Genomic DNA, 20,590 nt, shown 5'->3' with positions numbered 1-20,590 from the left:
CAGAGAGCTGGATCAGAAGAGGAGCAGCCGGGACTGGAACCGGCACCCATATAGGAGCCAGAACTGTAGGTGATGACTTTTTTCCCTATGCCACAGTGCTGGCCCAAAAGTATATTTTTAAGCATATAGCAGGAAATACATGCTAAAAGTCAATATAGGTAAAAACCATCATGTGCTCTCTAAAGACTGAATTTGCTACATGTACAAACAACATGTTGCAAAGGTTGGGACTTAGTTATGCCCTATAATATCTATTTTTTGCAAGCTTGAAATATTTCCATCACCCTTTTCTGTGAGATTTCATGTTATCTGGTAGTGCAGACAGATTGCAGTTCGCATATGGCAAATTTTGAGTAAATAAATCTGCCATTAAAGAAAAAACCCACTCCTGAATACGAACAGAATCGTGTGTAACCATGACAGTGTTAGGAATGCTATTGCCCAGAACTTCTGGGAAAGCTGACCAATTATATTATGTTGTATGTATGCACACGTATAATGCATATAGGTGACTGTGTCAAAAGGAAACCTTGATTTAAAAACCAACCAAGTGGCTAGTTCTGTGGCACAGTGGGTTAAGCTGCCAACTGCGATGTCAGAATCCCACAAAATCCCACATGGGAGTGACAGTTCAGGTTCTGGCTGCTCCACTTCTGATATGGCTCCCTGCTATTTATGCCTGGGAAAACAGAGGCAGATGGCTCAAGTCCTTGGGACCCTGTACCTGTATGAAAGACCAGATACAGTTCCTGGCTCTTTGCTTTGGCCTGGCCCAGCCTTCGCTATTACACCTGGTTAGAAAGTGAACCACTGGATGGAACCACTCTCTCTTTCAAATAAATAAGTTTTTTTTTTTTTTAAATAAGCTTTGATATACCATCTATGTCATAACCAAAGCTTGGGCCTGAATTTCTTCCAGTTATCAATGAGGAAGAAATACAGGAGCTATGGGCTATTGTTAAAGAACAAAGGATATGATTTACAAAAATAAGATTCCATGTTCTAGTGTTTTGTGAATGGGTCATGGAAGATTCATGTCTGCTTCACTCTGTTTGCTAGGCAAAGTGTCAACATGCAAAGCGAAGGACAGTGGTCAAGTTGCTGATGGTGGAGAAATGAAAAGCAAGGATACGACGCAATGGGGCCTTTACCTCTCGCCTGCCGTCCAGGCCCACAGCCTTCTTGTGCTCCAGGGCTGTCCTGCTGCACGCTCCAAGGGACTAATTGGCACCTGCGCCATTTGTGCGTCTTCCACCTATAAGAAAAGAAGTCCAATAGAGAGAAAGCAAAAGGGCTGCATAAATCAGAGATGGAGCAGCACGGCAATGTGACTGTGGTCACTGCAAACAGGAAGTTATTTCACAATGCTCAGTCCTATCTAGATTAACTTAGATCTTCATCAAGACATTATGAGAAACATTGATTATAACAGTACTTTGTATGGCAGTGGAGAGAAGAGTACAGCACTGTCAGATTCTACCAGAGTGGAAGATACCACTGAGCTTCTTTAATGACCAGGACTATCAAGAGCTGCCTGATGTGGTGCAGACCATTTACATAAGGCCTATTTATCCTTATTCAAGTTACAAAACTGCATTAATTCATGAGTCTTTTGTACAGTGTTCTTTTGGTTGCCATTGTAGGAGTAACTCAGCAGCTGTAATTATTATACACTTCACAAAACAAATTTAAAAAATAAACACATTTGGTCAAACTTGTCAATATTGATAAAGCAAACATACAATTATACTACTTACCATCTTGGAATTAAAGATATATGTATTAAAATGGTAAACCTGTCATCAATTTCATCTTAAATTATTATTTTGTGATTATATATTGCACTAATTGATGCTATAATATTTCATTTGTTGTCAGGGTTCCAATTATATACATCAAATCTGAATGAGATATTTTCTGCCCTAATGGAAAAGGGTCCAGATTTCTCTGATAAATTATCAATAAATTATCAAGCTTCAATAATTATAATTTTCTTTGGGGTGATCATAAAGGAATAGAACAGAAATCTTGTTTGCATCATGGGGATAAAGGATGTCATTTCTTGAACTAGAAAGCCAGCATTCATGAGAAACTGGCGCTCTTTGGAGCCAGGGAAGAAGTAGTTAGGCTAATTCTCCTAAGTGGAAAAGAAACGCGTCCAAAAACACGTGCTTCATAATTATCAAGCGGTTTTCTGCATTTCTGATGGTTTCTATCAACATAAGACTCTCCCCAAACTGCTGGAGCTAATGACAGCTCGGAGATTTTACAAGTGTCTGCCTTTTTGGAGACAACTGTAGTATCAGATTAGCACTCCGGAAGAGGCAAGGAATGGCAGCTACAGGCACAAACATCTCCAACTTCTCAGATGTCAACCACTTTTTCAGGACACTGCTCTCCAGGTTTTTCTGTAATTCTATTACCTGTAGCTCTGACACACTGGAGGGGCCTCGCACACTTTCTCTTCATAGAGGGGATCCGTGCAGTCCCGGCCTCCGTTGGCTGGCAGCTGGATGATGACCCGATGCCTCGACTGCTTCCTGCCTCCAGCGTCCCCTGGAATGAGGCAGCTTGTTAACGTCTGTCCTCTGCACCGATAAACCCACCTCCAAACATCAGCCTGCATGCAGAACGTACACTGCTTCCAGCAACGTGTGCTGTGACATCCTGAGTGAGAGACCTCACCTAGTCTACTCATGTATTAATTCTCCCTAAGACTACTTGCATGAAAAACCCAACCAATGTATACTTAAAAATGTGAAGATCAGAGAAGCAGTTACACAGTCAACTGGTCTTCTTAATACGCAGTTACAAAATAATTGCTGCTCTGTATATTTCTTTCCCCTTGAGAAGTGTGACAGATCTCATGAAATTACTTTCCTCTACCTTAAGTTTACTTTTCGAGCCATTCCACATGGCCTTGCTTATCACACAGGACTCATACACGCATACTGAATCTTCTTTAGAAGGATATACTCACTATTACAATGTGAAATTTTATTTGTTATTACTTAATTGAAAATGCATAACTTGTGGATTATTCCAGTCATTTATTATTCATGATAAAAAGCCCAGAATCTTCAATGCAGGTTACATTCTAACCATCAAGGCTCTAAGTTGCGATATGAAAACCCTTTCCTAAAGGCAGACTTCTCAGAGAGGCAGTCAAAACAGTAATAATTACTAAAAGTAAATAACTCCAAGTTATGCTAAAAACAAAAATTAAGACTCACCTTCCATAAACATATCAATTTGACAGTATTAATATAAGGCCATTCAAAATTTTTAACATTATAACAAATAATATTTTCAACTTTAATATATTTCTTATTTTTTTTGACAGGCAGAGTGGACAGTGAGAGATTGAGTGAGAGAGAGAGAAAGAGAGAGAGAGAGAGAAAGGTCTTCCTTTACCATTGGTTCACCCCCCAATGGCCCCTGCGGCTGGCGCGCTGCGGCCAGGGCACCGCGCTGATCTGAAGCCAGGAGCCAGGTACTTATCCTGGCCTCCCATGGGGTGCAGGGCCCAAGTACTTGGGCCATCCTCCACTGCACTCCCGGGCCACAGCAGAGAGCTGGACTGGAAGAGGGGCAAGGGGGACAGAATCCGGATCCCTGACTGGGACTAGAACCCGGTGTGCCGGCGCTGCAGGCAGAAGATTAGCCTAGTAAGCCGTGGCACCAGCCATCAACTTTAATATATTTCAACATACAATATATACACATTAAGGATGAATAGCCACATGGTGTAGTTTTACTTACAAAATATAATTTCCAATATAATTAAGTAAATTGAGTTCTTGGGAAGCATTTACATTCTTTTGCAAGGTACTACATATTTGATACACAGATTATAAGAAGACAGATTTTAAAGGGTTCACAAACCATAACAATGAATGCTTAATCAGAAATAAAATGAAGAAAATTTAAAGTTAGTAGTAGAAAATATGATTTCACAGTTAGAACTTTTCCATCATGGAGCATCTTTTCTCTTAAAGTCAACAGGGTTTAGGTAACTGACGCTAGTCTTAGATAAAGAGGATTCTGTGTTAGATGGGGAATGGATCTGAATAGAGTCCCAACTACCTGACTACACAGGCGAATGAAATTAAAAAGAACAACAAAAACACCAACGGATTTCTGAGTCCATACCCAGAACCACTGGGAACTGGGATTGGGATTTGATTTCTAAAAACTTAGGTAATTGTGATGAAGAACTAGGTTTGGGATATATTAGAATAAATTACTTTGTATATATTATCCCAATTTAAAATTCTTTGTTCTCATGCAGCTTTTTAGGATTATTCCCATTGGAGGGGAGGGACCTGTACTACTACTAATTGTATTAACTATTTTAATGAATAAATGAAATACTATGGGTAATAGAGTAGGGAATTGGGGGCTGGAAGCTTTGGCAGCAGAAAATTAAAGTATTTGAAAATAATTTCATGGACTTTTTAACAATGCCAGTATCAAACTTAACAAATTAAATATGATTAATCCAGGAAAGATATAAGAATCAACAGAAATTTTAATAAATTATTAATGCAGATTCTGTCCATTATACTCCTAATATCCAAATGACTCCTTTTTTTTAAGGCCCAGGTGATAAATTCCTCTATAATTCAGAGCTGGAAACACGTTTCCCTTGATAATCTGTTAAGAAATTATCGTGCTTCTATTTTTTGTTTTGGTCACCAGAATCTCAGAGATAATTTCCTACTGAATTGCTGGAGCTCCCCTTCAACCTGCCCCTTGCCCCAAACACAATTCACTACCTGGCTCTATTCGTATTTCACATTTTCTGTTTTTCCTTCGGTTTTATGTTTACGATCTGCCTTTAATTTTAAAAAATAAGTATATAAGCTAAATGGCTATTCTTGACATTAGTTTAGCACTGGGGCAAGGAAGGTTTTTATTTATTTATTCTTTATAGGGAAAAGAAGAAGAGCCAGACAAATGGGTCTTTACTTCCCAAGTGGTCAAAACTATTAGACACAATCACTCTCCAGCTTTTCTCAGCCTGCAGACAGAATACAAACGGGGGATTAGGACCAAGCAGTGTGCTGAGAGCAGGGAGCAGTGAGTTCAGCATCAGCGGCACCTTACAGACTGAAGCTGCGTCATTAACTATTTGGATGCCACCTGGCGCTTAGCCAGGGCTGTTACATTTTGGGAGGCAGCGACCAGACATTAGTGCTTCCATTCTACTTTGCTTGTTAACTTGAAAGCAAAAAGCGTGTGCTAGATATCTAAGGCTGTGACGACTCTTCTCACTTCTTTAATTGATTCCATTTAGTCTCATAAAAGTTCAAATTCCTTAACCCTGTGCAGCTTATAGGACAGAGATAGTGACCTGATTAAGGAAGAATGCTTCAACGCTGTAACACCCAGCCAGCCAATTCAATGGGGTTACACAGGAAGTGTCATGACATCCATGTTTCTACCCACTGGGAATTCTGTTTCTTCTCAGATCGCAGTTAAGAAATTGCTTGTGCACTCAATATAATGGCACTAGAGAGTTCATCCAGGTTAGAGAGTCCTCGGAGCTGAGTGCACACAAAGAGGTACAGACAAAGGGAGAGCTACAGCACACGTTAAAAAAGGAAAATACACTTTTCTCTCTGCCGGCAGCCATCAAGGGAGGCAGGATGGGTGCACAGAAGTACATCTAGGAGCTATGGAGAGAGGCAGCCGATGCGATGCACTTTTTCCTGATCATCCCGCCAGCTATACTCTCTCTAGGGTACTGCCCGCTCTCTGTGCTCCAAGAGGTGCCCTGCCCACCTGCCCCATGAAGGTGCACAGATTGGCGTACAAGGCCAAGCAAATTTATGTCATGCATAGGATTCCTGTGTGCTGTGGTGGCTGCATGCGCTCAGTTCCTAAGGGTACAACCCACAGCAAACCTGTCCATCAAGACACTAACCAGCTGAAGTTTACACAAAGCCTTCACTCTGTTGCCCACGCATGAGCCAGGCGCCACCATGGAGCTCTAGAGTCCTGAATTGTTACTGGATTTGGGGAAGATTCCACGGACAAATTCATTCAGGTTATTGTCATTGATCCATTCAACCTAGCAGAGGAAATCCTGACTCCCAGTGGATCACAAGCACAGGGGAATGCATGGGCTGACATCTGCAGGCCTTAACAGTGTTGGCCTTGGAAAGGGCCACAAGTTCCACTACACTAATGGTGCTTCCCATTGTGCAGCCTGGAGATGGCGCCATACCCTCCAGCTGCACCACTACTGCTAATACAAGTAACGTTTGTAAAATTCGAACCTAACAAATAGTTTACTACAGTCAACTCTGCTTAAAGGTGTTATTTGTCAGTTAAAACTAGTCTGCATATAATTTTATGAATCCTTTGTCAAATTATGAGAGTTAACAGTGCAATGATGTTTGAAGACTAAGTGATGGTATACCTTGTATCTAATATGACAAACTCTGTATTTTATCTTACTAGGGAGTTACATGTCCGTGTTTAAAACATGCTGTATGGGAGCCGCGGCCTGTAGTTGTGGCATCCCATATAGGCACTGGTTCAAGGCCTGGTTGCTCCATTTCCGATCCAGCTCTCTGCTAGTGTACCTGGGAAAGCAGAGGAAGATGGCCCAAGTGCTTAGGCCCCTGCACTCACATGGAGGACCTGGAAGAAGCTGCTGCTTCAGGCTTCAGTCTGGCCTAGCCCTGGCTTTTGAGGCCATCTGGGGAGTGAACCAGGGGATGGAAGATCTTTCTCTCTCTCCCTCTCCCTTCTCTTTCTCTGTATCTTTGGCCTTTCAAATAAATAAATAAATATTTTTTAAACTTTTATTAAACGTGAATTTACAAAGTACAATTTTTGGATTATAGCGGCTTTCTCCGCCCCCCCCCCCCCATTAACACCTTCCCACCTCCCACTCCTTTTCCCATCCTGTTCTTCATCAAGATTCATTTTCAATTATCTTTATATACAGAAGATCAACTTGGTATATACTAAGTAAAGATTTCAACAGTTTGCACCCACACAGATACACAAAGTATAAAGTACTGTTTGAGTACTAGTTTTACTGTTTTTTTTTTTTTTTGACAGGCAGAGTGGACAGTGAGAGAGAGAGACAGAGAGAAAGGTCTTCCTTTGCCGTTGGTTCACCCTCCAATGGCCGCCGCGGCCGGCGCGCTGCGGCCGGCGCACCACGCTGATCCGATGGCAGGAGCCAGGAGCCAGGTGCTTTTCCTGGTCTCCCATGGGGTGCAGGGCCCAAGCACCTGGGCCATCCTCCACTGCACTCCCTGGCCACAGCAGAGGGCTGGCCTGGAAGAGGGGCAACCGGGACAGAATCCGGCGCCCCGACCGGGACTAGAACCCGGTGTGCCGGCGCCGCTAGGCGGAGGATTAGCCTAGTGAGCCGCGGCGCCGGCCTAGTTTTACTGTTAATTCGCATAGTACAACATATTAAAGACAGAGATCCTACATGGGGAGTTAAGTGCACAGTGACTCCTGTTGTTGATTTAACAATTGACACTCTTATTTATGATGTCAGTAATCACCCAAGGCTCTTGTCATGAGCTGCCAAGGCTATGGAAGCCTCTTGAGTTCACCAACTCCGATCTTACTTAGATGAGGCCATATTCAAAGTGGAACTTCTTGCCTCCCTTCAGAGAAAGGTACCTCCTTCTTTGATGGCCCCGTTCTTTCTGCTGGGATCTCACTCAGAGATCTTTCATTTAGGTCATTTTATTTTTTGCCACAGTGTCTTGGCTTTCCATGCCTGAAACACTCTCATGGGCTTTTTAGCCAGATCTGAAATCTTTAAGGGCTGATTCTGAGGCCAGAGTGCTGTTTAGGACATCTGCCATTCTATGAGTCTGCTATGTATCCCACTTCCCATGTTGATCATTCTTTCCTTTTTAATTCTATCAGTTAGTATTAGCAGACACTAGTATTGTTTATGTGATCCTTTTGACTCTTAATCTTATCATTATGATAAATTATGAACTGAAACTGATCACTTTGACTAGTGAGATGGCATTGGTTACCAAGTTTGTGCAATGAGGATTAATTTTAAAAACCTATAATTTTTAAAAAAATTGGAAATAACAAGTTTGAGAAAAATAAGAGTCTGCCTGGAGTGTTTCCACTCAAAATACGCACTTGGAATATTTATCCAGAAATTAGTTACATGATGAAGGAGCACAGAGAATCAGAAAGTACATACTCTCTCATGCAGTTACAGCATTTTTCAGATATGTTAACACATTTAAGATAAATTTCATCAGAGAAATTATTTAATAGATGAGTTAAAGTGCAGGTGGAACTGATTTGTTCATCTGAAAGTGGGATGGAAGTAAGTTGGAGTGATACAGTGATAGGAAATTGAAAGGGAAATGTTTCATACACAAAGCAAAATGCAAAAGTAGTTTTCTGATTTTTGAGGTAATTCATATATACTGTTGATTCAGGGCATGAGAAGGAGGCCTCTATAATGTTTCTTCTATCATTCAAGGTAATAAATGCAAACAGAATTTGGGAAATAAAATATACTGTTTTACTATAAGTATTTTTTAAGATTAGAGTTACAAATAATTCATACGTACAAATTATTCTTACTTTAAATATTAGTGAAAATTTAAGAAAATTGCCAAAAATTTAACAAGTGCACTGGTTTGAGTACTAAACTACATTCTACTCAATATTGATCATTATCAGCAGTGATTTTCCAAAGAGGATGGAATATTCTTTCAAATAACTCTTTTTGTTCTTTCTGGAATCCTAAGTTATTCCATTTTCTGCAATACCATACTATAAATTTACCTCTTTGAAGTGATTTTTTAGAAAGGAAGGCAGCTCCCTATTTTTTTTTTTTTTTTTTTTTTTTTTTTTTTTTTTTTTTTGTTTTTTTTTTTTTTTTTTTTGACAGGCAGAGTGGACAGTGAGAGAGAGAGACAGAGAGAGAAAGGTCTTCCTTTGCCGCTGGTTCACCCTCCAATGGCCGCCGCTGCAGCCGGCGCACCGCGCTGATCCTGGCAGGAGCCAGGAGCCAGGTGCTTTTCCTGGTCTCCCATGGGGTGCAGGGCCCAAGCACCTGGGCCATCCTCCACTGCACTCCCTGGCCATAGCAGAGAGCTGGCCTGGAAGAGGGGCAACCGGGACAGAATCCGGCGCCCCAACCGGGACTAGAACCCGGTGTGCCGGCGCCGCAAGGTGGAGGATTAGCCTATTGAGCCACGGCGCCGGCTAAGCAGCTCCCTATTTTAATGAGCTTAAAACTCTTTTAAAATTTAGACTGTAGCTGAAGGATTAAATTAAAAAGAAACACTCCATCTCCAAATTAATTTTTTGTTGCTATAACCTCTCCTGGAATATTCAACTTTCTTATGCATTTTTAAATTGTGTGTGGAAGTCAGTGTAATTTCAGTGATGCTTGTATTATTCCCACTTCCAACCAAACAATAAAAAAAAATTAACCTCCTGCCCTTGCTTTATTTTCCTCGGAACAAAAGGCTAGCTTTCTATAATACCACTGTCTCCTTATTCTCGGTTACTGCAGTCTACAGGCAAAACAGAAAAGTGTTCAATGGCAGCACAAAAAACATCTAGGCACTGCTATTTAACAATAGCCCCTTCTATCACCCTCCAGTTTTTATTTCCTCACTATACCATAATAGCTTTTTTTTATGAAGAGTTATTTATTTGAAAGGCAGAGTTAGTTACAGGGAGATCTTCCATCTGTTGGTTTACTCTCCAAATGGCTGTAATGGTCAGGGCTGAGCCAGGCAAAAGCCAGGAGCTTCTTCCAGGTCTCCCATGTGCGTACAGGGTCCCAAGGACTTGGGCCGTCTTCCATTGCTTTCCCAGGAACATTAGCAGGGAGCTAGATGAGAAGTGGACATTAGCAGGGAGCTAGATGAGAAGCCAGGACTTGAACCAGTGCCCATATGGGATGCCAGAGATGCAGAAGGTAGCCCAACCCGCTGTGCCACAGTGTTGGCCCCAATAATAGTTTTTTTTTTTTTTTTAAATGCTGAGTGCTGAGGTTTAGGGTTTCCAGAGGACTCAATATAGAGGTGTGAAATACAACAGGCAGGACTGACCTGTTCCTGGTAAGGTGACCTGTGCTAGGCCAAACACAGCCCCATCTCTCCAAGAGCCTCATGCTTGGTAGAGTGTATTTCTGAGCTGGCATCATCACCACCATTCTGGGAGCCTTGGGAGAAGCAGTTGTCTGCCAGTGACAGCACACACTTTGACTTAGGGCAGCAACCTACCTTCCAAGAGACCAATCCACCTAAATCTATTATTCCTCACATACCTGTCACTCGCTACAGAAATCAGTCCTTCCCCATCCCCTTACCCTCATACTTCCAGCATCATTTGCATCCACAGGACTATAAAGATGAATTTTGTCATTCCTCTCCATCTTCTATCCCTTCTGCCACCAAGGCCATATTAACACATGGTCTCTCTTATTCAATCTTTTTGGAAAATTTGCATCACATTATCTGCCAGTAGATACTGGCTCCATTTGTTTATTTCCAAGTTTCTCCTCTTCATTCTACCTTAAAAAACCTCCAGCTTCTCTAACCTTCTGTCATCAACTTTACCATCAAAACCCTTGTGGTCATCATCTAGAAACATTTATTAATTAGTGACTTCAGAATACCACCCAGTATAATGCTTTCTCTGCCAACCCCTTCCATCATTTTGCTAGGCTTGATAGCCATATGGTTGTTCTATTCAAGGCCCTGGACTTTGAATTATTGTACTGCTCCTATTCAATAAGTGTTCCTTGTATCTTCTATCAAATAGTCTTCTGTTCATCCCTTGATGCTATAATCATCAGTAACTCTTATGCTCTCATCATCAACATCTTACCTTCTGAACTTCCTCCTAACCCTTCAGTTCATCGGCTTCACTTCTCATCTTACTAAAAGTTGTCAACCACAGTTAGGACTGCCCTGTGATTTCCCTGCCACATTTTCACTATCCTCTTCATGACCTCACATCCCTCACAACCCAAGTCAGATTACCTACTCATTATTATAAGCAGTCCCTCGCAAATGCCCTTGGGTCTTTAACCCTCTGTTTCCTGTACTCCCCTGGAAAAACAACAACCCTAATCAAAACCAATTATTTTCCTACACTTGTCCAGCACTCAGTAAGCTGAACATGACAGGTGAAACAGTAACAACTGTGTTGAGCAATCTCTTTAAATGCATGACTAAATGTGCATTCAATATTGTCTTTAATTTTACTATGTAATAGAAGCTTGCCAACTTATGCACTCTACAAAATGGCGTCATATCTTCTCTTTCTATAAACTCCCTGTCACCACCTCCTGATTTCACACTCAGTGGTTAATCTTCCCTTATATTTGTTGCAAGTCTTCTGAGAGCAGGGGCATTGATTTCCTTATTTACTGCTAATTCTTTATATTTAGAATGACGGTTGACACAAGGCAGTCACTTGAAAAATTTTTGCGGAATGAAAACAATTATTGCTTAAAATAGTATGTATAATGTTTAATGACAATGATACATTTATCAGCAAGTTCCCAATAAGTAATAATTAGCAAGACTTTCAAATTGATGTTTTCTTCATCATTATCTAAATGCTTTTCCTACAGTAATATATAATTAAACTTATCAGAAAGACTACTTTTGATATGCAAGATTAAAACATGTACCTGACACTGCCTATATTTAGGGCACTGTGCATTTCTGATAGGAGCTTATAATCACTGTAGACAACAAATAGTATGTCAATTAGAAAACAGTTCACAAAACACAGAGCCCTTTACCATATATTATCTAATGTAATCCATGAATCAGTTCATAAGCATTATAACCAAGGGATGATGAATTTAAGTACATTCTTTAAGGTCATCTGTTGCTAAGTGGCAGAGGCAGGTTTCAAATCAGATTCAACATTGACTAATTCCATTATATCATGAAGCTCTTTCCTATGCCCAAAAACTAAATATTGATTTCTGCTTTATATCAGAGTAAGTCTGGTTTATTTTTCTTTTATTTATTTATTTATTTATTTTTATTTTTATTTTTTTTTAACTTTAATGAATATAAATTTCCAAAGTACGATTTATGGATTACAATGGCTTCCCCCACATACCGTCCCTCCCACCCACAACCCTCCCCTTTCCCACTCCCTCTCCCCTTCCATTCACATCAAGATTCATTTTCGATTATCTTAATATACAGAAGATCAGCTTAGTATACATTAAGTAAGGATTTCAACAGTTTGCTCCCACACAGAAACATAAAGTGAAAAATAATAGATGATTTTTTTTAAATGATGATGAAATCAGATCAGACCTATTGTCATGTTTAATCCCACTGAGAGTCAAGTTGGGAGTTGATAATTTCTTTTTTTTTTTTTTTTTACAGAGGATCAGTTTAGTATGCATTAAGTAAAGATTTCAACAGTTTGCACCCACATAGAAACACAAAGTGAAATATATTGTTTGAGTACTCGTTATAGCATTAAATCTCAATGCACAGCACATTAAGGACAGAGATCCTACATGAGGAGTAAGTGCACAGTGACTCCTGTTGTTGACTTTACCAATTGACACTCCTGTCTATGGCATCAGTAATCTCCCTATGCTCCAGTCATGAGTTTCCAAGGCTATGGAAGCCCTCTGAGTTCTCCGATTCTTATCTTGTTTAGACACGGTCATAGTCAAAGTGGAGGTTCTCTCCTCCCTTTAGAGAAAGGTACCTCCTTCTTTGAAGACCTGTTCTTTCCACTGGGATCTCACTCACAGAGATCTTTTGCCAGAGTGTCTTGGCTTTCCATGCCTGAAATACTCTCATGGGCTTTTCAGCCAGATCCGAATGCCTTTAGGGCTGATTCTACTCAGCAGACTCATAGAATGGCAGATGTCCTAAATAGCACTCTGGTTTATTTTTCTATTACTTTTATCTGATCTCTTTTCTAACTTCACATTGCAATTTTCCTACATATACCCATGGGTTAATCTCCCAAAACCACATCTTTCTCATTGGTATCTATATTTTTCCGGATGCTTCTGATCCTCATTTGGAATACTTTTACATGGTTCTTCTTTTAAAAAGATCTCTTTTATCACCTTTTCAATAAGATTTCCCTACTATTTCCTGCCACAATGATTTTTCTTTTCCCTTCCTTACATTTTTTTCTGTTTCATCACTAAATTTTTTTTTTTATTTGACAGGCAGAGTTAAGCAGTGAGAGAGAGACAGAGAGAAAGGTCTTCCTTCTGCTGGTTCACTCCCCTAATGGCCGCTAGGGCCGGCGCACTGCATCAATCCGAAGCCAGGAGCCAGGTGCTTCCTCCTGGTCTCTCATGTGGGTGCAGGGCCCAAGCACTTGGGCCATCCTCCACTGCCTTCCTGGGCCACAGCAGAGAGCTGGACTGGAAGAGGAGCAACCGGGACAGATTCCGGTGCCCCAACCAGGACTAGAACCTGGAGTACCGGCACCGCAGGCAGAGGATTAACCTAGTCATCACTAAATCTTGTACTGAATCATAGAAGTCTTATATTGCTTGGTCTGTAGAGAAAGGTGATATACTTCAACCAATGTCAAAAACTTCCTTGATGTTAGGAAGTATGTTTTCCCTAAAGACCAGCAGTGTGGAAGCTCACTCAGAATCCATAAGTAAGTAATCCAATAAGTATGTATGCATATATGCACAGATGAGTACTAATACAGTTAACACGTACATAAGATCCATAATCTATTATCTTACCTATCGGCTAAAAAGCTTTTTTAAATAGCACTATGGTGAGTTGCAGCATTTGACATACTTTTAAAAATTTTATAAATGATCAAGCAGAATAAAAAATAACTTTCTCCTTGATGTAAATATCACTAACTTTAAAAATCACTTGATTTTTAAAATTATGATCTTTTGTGAATGATATAGTACTTTAATTTTACTTTCCTTTTCAGACATGCATAGTGGATAACAAGATCACAGACATTTTTAAGGAGTTACAGAGGAAAACTCAAAGGCTATTAAAATAGTTTCTAATTTCTGGGCACATTCCAAATTATTTTCAAATAGAAATCTAAAGAAATGAGAAAAATTTAGCCGATTTCTAATTCTTATGAGTGACAATCTTAGAATCAATGTAATGTTGTCAAAATTTTATTTCCTTGAAATATTTTAGATCAAGTTAACTTTGTTTTTGACATATAAAGATTCTATATATTAATGGGGTTCCATGTAATATTTCAATACATGTATATGTTATATGATATTCAAATCAGGGTAAGCATATCTATCGCCTCAAACATTTACCATTTCTTGATGCTGAGCAATTCAAAATCCTTTCTGATAGCTTTTTTTTTAAATATAGTATTTTTTTAAATATACAAAAAATATATATATTTTAAATATACAAAAAAAGTATATTTTTTTAAATATACAAATTTCTATAGTCACCTTGCTGTGCAACAGAATACCAGAACTTGTATCTCTTATCTCATTAATCTAATGACAACTTAGTATCTGGTAACCAATCTTTTTTATTTTATTTATTTTTTTGACAGGCAGAGTGGACAGTGAGAGAGAGAGAGAGAAAGGTCTTCCTTTGCTGTTGGTTCACCCTCCAATGGCCACCGCGGCCAGCGCACCACGTGGATCTGATGGCAGGAGCCAGGTGCTTCTCCTGGTCTCCCATGGGGTGCAGGGCCCAAGCACTTGGGCCATCCTCCACTGCACTCCCTGGCCACAGCAGAGAGCTGGCCTGGAAGAGGGGCAACCGGGACAGAATCCGGCGCCCTGACCGGGACTAGAACCCGGTGTGCCGGCGCCGCAAGGCGGAGGATTAGCCTAGTGAGCCGCGGCGCCGGCCGGTAACTGAAGAAAAGTGACTCCATTTTTAAACAATAAAAAAAGCAGCCTCCGTTTCCCATAGCAGACCTAGGTCCTTGTAAAAGCAGGCATTCAGGCATTCTGGAGATATCAAAGCTTAGCAGGGACAGCTAGCTCGGTAGACCAAGGACAGCACAGTAGAGATTGCTGAACAAAGTAACTCCCTGTGCCCAGAGCTCCCGCGCTGTAAGCCCCCGCTGTAACTCCCTGTACCCAAAGCTTCCATGCTGTATGTAACTCTTTTTTCCTGCTGATGTAGCCCTTTTTTTCCTTTAAAAACTCTCCCAAACAAAGACTGGGGCCTCACTCCTTCCTCTGCTGTGCCGGTTGGTTGGATGGGGTCCCTGTCATGGCTTGTACTCACGAATAAACCTTGCTTTTGCAGTTCGGTGTGATCCACTCTCTGGGGGTCTCTGCAGGGATCTAACAATCTGGGCACAAAATACTTTTTGGTGCCCAACATATTCAATTTTTTTTTTTTTTGACAGGCAGAGTGGACAGTGAAAGAGAGAGAGAGAGAGAAAGGTCCTCCTTTTGCCGTTGGTTCACCCTCCAATGGCCGCCGTGGCCGGCACACTGCGCTGATCCGATGGCAGGAGCCAGGTGCTTCTCCTGGTCTCCCATGGGGTGCAGGGCCCAAGCCCGTGGGCCATCCTCCACTGCACTCCCGGGCCACAGCAGAGAGCTGGCCTGGAAGAGGGGCAACCAGGACAGAATCCGGCGCCCCGACCGGGACTAGAACCCGGTGTGCCGGCGCCGCAAGGCAGAGGATTAGCCTAGTGAGCCACGGTGCTGGCCATCAATCTTCATACTTCTCTCCTCATCCTTACTTTCCCCAACCTCTGGTAACCAGTTCTACTCTCAACTTTTATGAGATCAACTATTTGAGATTCCACATGAGTGAGATCATGTGGTATTTGACTTTCTGTGCCTGTGTTATTTAACATAATAACCTCCAGTTCCATCCTTGTTGTTGTAAATGACAGGACTTCATCTTTTTATGGGTGTGTAGTTTTCCTTTGAGTACAGATAAAAAAACTTCAAAAAGTTTATGGAAAATGGAATAAAAAATTTTTGGTGCAAAAAATTGGATATAACCCTGCAGTGGGGTTGCTCACTGATCTGAGAGTTCCATCTTTACTTTTCTGAAGAAGCTGCATATTATTTTCCATCATGGATATATTAATTTATATTCTCATCAGTAATATGTATATTATCAAAAATTACACATAGGTTAACAAATTATCGAACCAAAAGAGATGTCTTTTAATTCCATTTTTCCATGAAATGTTTGAAGCTGCCTTGTATTTCTATATTTAGGGGATCCAATAAAGAATGTATATATATTTAAATTGTTATTTTCTCTTACTGAATTGAATCCATTATCATTGTGAGGGTTTAGGTAATAGTTTGGATATATAAAAAGCACATTTTTTAAATTTTTTTAACTTTTATTTAATAAATATAAATTTCCAAAGTACAACTTTTGGATTATAGTGGCTTTTCCCCCCATTACCTCCTTCCCACCTGCAACCTTCCCATCTCCCACTCCTTCTCCCATCCTGTTCTTCATCAAGATTCATTTTCAATTATCTTTATATACAGAAGATCAACTTAGTATATATTAAGGAAAGATTTCAACAGTTTGCACCCACACAGATACACAAAGTATAAAGTACTGTTTGAGTACTAGTTTTACTGTTAATTCGCATAGTACAACACATTAAGGACAGAGATCCTACCTGGGGAGTAAGTGCACAGTGACTCTCATTGTTGATTTAACAATTGACACTCTTATTTATGATGTCAGTAATCACCTGAGGCATTTATCAAGAGCTTCCATGGCTATGGAAGCCTCTTGAGTTCACCAATTCCTATCTTATTTAGACAAGGCCATAATCAAAGTGGAACTTCTTGCCTCCCTTCAGAGAAAGGTACCTCCCCTCCTTCTTTGATGGCCCGTTCTTGTTTTAAGGCCTAGATTCTGGGGCCGGTGCTGTGGTACAGCGTCCATATGGGTGCCAGTTCAAGACCCAGCTGCTCCAATCCAGCTCTCTGCTATGGTCTGGGAAAGCTAAATCTTTAAAAAACAAAGAACTAGATTCTAATTCTAATGTTAATGGACTAAGGATTGAACTATTTTTTACTAATGAAAGGAACTGTTTTTATTGCCAATATGAAATGTTTCAGACCCTCAGAAATTTAAGTTTCTAAAATGTAACCAAAGCTTAATTTCACAAATAAACGATCACTTGCATCTAATAGATCCACTTTGTCCAGTTTAAGGAGAAAAATTACTACATATTTCTCTCATTACATAATATAGCATGGGTATCAGAGAGAGTTTCTTGGAGATCCAGTAAACAAAGCTTGGATCTATGGAACTAAGTGAATCACAGCTAGGAATGAATAACTACCAACAAAAAGACTACTTCAGTGGAACTTCCACTGCAGTTTCCACATGCCACTCAAACTTTAAGGATTGAACTTAATCCAAATATAGTGCCTGAGAGTGGAGCCTGGGATAGTGTTTAGATTGTATAAAATTGCTGGCATGGAGCTCTATGATTGAATCATGATGACTTTATAAGGAGAGACTGCAAGAAAGTCTGCATGCTTCCTATCTCTGCTCCTGGATTTCCATGTAATTATCCCTCCACCATCCTCCAACCTCGCCAGATGTCTAAACCAATGGGTGATCCTCCAAAATTATAAACTGATATACTTCTATTATCCTAAGTAGCTTCTCTCAGGTTTTTTAGTTGTAATAATGACAAACTGACTAGAGCATTCTTAATCTGTGTATATAATCACTTTTTAAAAAATATTTATTTATTTGAAAATCAAAGTTAGAGAGAGAGAGAAAGAGAGAGAGAGAGAAATCTTCCATTTACTGATTCATTCCCCAAATGGCCACAATGACTGGGTCTGGGCCAAGCCAAAGCCAGGAGCCAGGAACTTCATCCAGGTCTTCCACGTGGATGGCAGGAGCACAGGGACTTGGGTCATCTTCTGCTGCTTTCTCAAGCACATTGCAGGGAGCCATATTGGAAGTGGAGAAGCTGGGACTCAAACTGGCACCCATAGAGGATGACAGTGCTGCAAGTAGTGGCTTAACCCTCTGTGACACAGCACTTGCCCCTATACAATTACTCTTACAGGTGAATTTTATAACTTCTGGTATTTTTTTCTTACTCAATAGTGGCTCTTTATTTTAATTGGATGAATGCCTTTAGCATTTATTGTAGGCTAGATCTGGTGTTGAAAAATTCTCTCAGCTTTTGTTTGATGACATCTTTACCTCTCTTTCATGTCCATCAGTTTTGTTGGGTATGCTATTGATTTAATTATTTTACAAAATTTAAAGGCAGAGATAGATACATGTAGACATACCTAGAAAGACAGAGATTTTCTCTTACTTGTTCATTCCTTAAATGCCACAGCAGCTGGGGCTGAGCCAAGCTCAAGTCTTGAGCCAGAAATTCAATCTGGGTCTTCAAATGGGTAGCAGGGACCCAAGTACTTGAGTCATCACCTACTGCTTCCCTGGTTGTGCATTAGCAGGAAGATGGAATCAGCAACAAAGACAGAACTTGAACTGAGTCACTCAGATATGTGATGTGGGTATCCCAATTGCATTTTAACTCTTGTGCCAAAGATGTACCCTGGGAATGGATTTCTTGGCAGTTTTTTCCTTAGCACTGTGAAGAGCTCATCCTACTCTCTTCTAACCAATAAAGTTTCTGCTGAGAAATTCACTGTCAGGCAAATTGGAATACTTTCATGCATTATTATTTTCTTTACCATTGCTGCTTGGAGAATTCTGTCTCTGTCTTTTGAGAATTTACAGTGTATTATGTTTGGGGGAAGACTTGGTTGAGTTCAATATCATGTTTAACCTTCCTGAAACTATGTATGTGTGTCCTTGTCTAGGTTTGGAAAGGTTTTGTTAGGACCTCTCTGAATAAGTTCTCTACTCCTTTGGCATTCTCAAGTCTCTTGAGCCCCAGTAGCTCAAATATTTGCTCTTTTAATGTAGCTCAAAGTCTGTATGCTTTATTAACTCTGCATCATCTTTTTTTAATTTATTTGACAGATAGAGTTAGAGAGTGAGAGAAACAGAGAGAAAGGTCTTCCCTCTGCTGGTTCACATCCCAAATGGCCGCTATGGCTGGCGCTGTGCGGATCTGAAGCCAGGAGCCAGGTGCTTCCTCCTGGTCTCCCACGCAGGTGCAGGGGCCCAAGCACTGGGCCATCCTCCACTGCCTTCCCGGGCCACAGCAGAGAGCTGGACTGGAAGAGGAGCAATTGGGACTAGCACCTGGCACTCACATGGGATGCCGGCCCCGCAGGCAGAGGGTTAACCTAGTGAGCCACAGCGCCGGCCCATCTGCATCATCTGTTTTATATTTTCTCTGTGTATTTTTAAATGCCCTGTCTGAACTTACTGATACTTCGTCTAATCTATTCTGTTACTGATGCCATCTATTGTGTTTTTCATTTTCTTTAGTGTACTTCTCAGCTCAAGACTTTCTTTTTGATTGTTAAACTACTACTGTTTCTCTTAAAATTCTCTAAATCAAGCACTGAATTGTCTGAGTTTCCCTGAGTTTTGTTGAATTTCCTTAAAACAGCTGTTTTACATCCTAAGAATTCATATATAGCAATTGCTTTATGATTGATTTCTGTGTCATTTTTTTCTGTTATGTAAGGTCGCAGTTTCTTCAAAGTTACTGATGCTTTTTGGCATATGATGGCCTCTCCATACTGAATGATTAGCTATTTACTTCGTTGCAAGACCAGGTTGGTGCATTATTACTTTTTCTGCAATAGAGGGAGCCTCAAATTCAAGTGTGTCCCAAATCACAGCTAGTGTGTTGGGAATGTGCCTAAAAAGGGTGGTCCATCTTCACAAGCTACCACCTTGTGTTGAGAAGAGTCCAGAGGCATGAAACAGCATCACTCGCCTTAACCAGGCACTGCAGATTCTGCCTGGGTATTGGCCTCACTGTGGAGGGACATGAGATGTACGTCCCTCTTCTTCCCCCAAGTAGACAATACTCTTTCTGGATTTGACTTCCTACTGCTGCAGCAGGGATGGGGTAGGCAGTAACATGGCCACGAAGGCCACAATGCAGGGTTGTCCTACAGCCTTCAGACTGCTTAGATCAGTGCAATACAGGAACATTACAAAAATGACACTGCTGTGGTTTGTTTATGGCCTGACACAGTTGCAGCCAGCTAGATGTGATGGTGGCTGGAAAACAAGTTAGACCCACTGGGGAGACATGCACAATTGGCACAAGATAGGGTTCAGAGTTTCCATTTGCGGGAATTGGCTTAGGGGCAGGGGCTGTGTGGCTGTGCCTGGATCCATGCCTAAGGTGTGGAATTCATTCCTTCTCCCTCCCTCAAGTGCGAGGTGTTTCCTTGCTGTATTGCTTGGAATTAGAATGTGGTGGTGCGGGATACCCGAAATTTGCCTTCTTCAATGCATCTTTTCTTATTATGCTAACAGTGCTGTCATTTGTCATCTGGTTTCCCTAGCTCTTGTGAAGATGGTTTCATGTATGAAAAGCTGTTCAAATGGAAGTTTCTGTGGGGAGATTGCTGATGGATGGTCTTACTCTAAACTATCTTGCTATGTCCCCTCTTCCCCATTTTCAAATTAAAATACTTTATACAAGTGAACATCTAACATAAGGAAAAGAAAATGACTTTTCT

The 20,590-nt window shown here is 40.7% G+C and overlaps 1 protein-coding gene across 5 annotated transcripts in view; it reads right to left on the bottom strand.

The window, feature by feature from the left end:
• THSD7A (thrombospondin type 1 domain containing 7A) overlaps nt 1-20,590 on the bottom strand; it is a 689,693-nt gene that overhangs the window by 76,628 nt on the left and 592,475 nt on the right. For all 5 annotated transcript variants that reach the window (XM_089315677.1, XM_089315676.1, XM_089315679.1 and 2 more), the window contains 2 exons: nt 2,424-2,556; nt 1,152-1,255 (listed from right to left, as the gene is read on the bottom strand). In XM_089315677.1, the coding sequence (XP_089171803.1) occupies nt 1,152-1,255; nt 2,424-2,556 (237 nt within the window). The remainder of the gene's footprint in view (nt 1-1,151; nt 1,256-2,423; nt 2,557-20,590) is intronic.

This window comes from Oryctolagus cuniculus, chromosome 16, assembly GCF_051225735.1.
Source record: "Oryctolagus cuniculus isolate XC-2025 breed Fujian yellow rabbit chromosome 16, ASM5122573v1, whole genome shotgun sequence".
Lineage (NCBI taxonomy): Eukaryota > Metazoa > Chordata > Mammalia > Lagomorpha > Leporidae > Oryctolagus > Oryctolagus cuniculus.
This window is presented reverse-complemented; position numbering and strand designations above follow the sequence as displayed.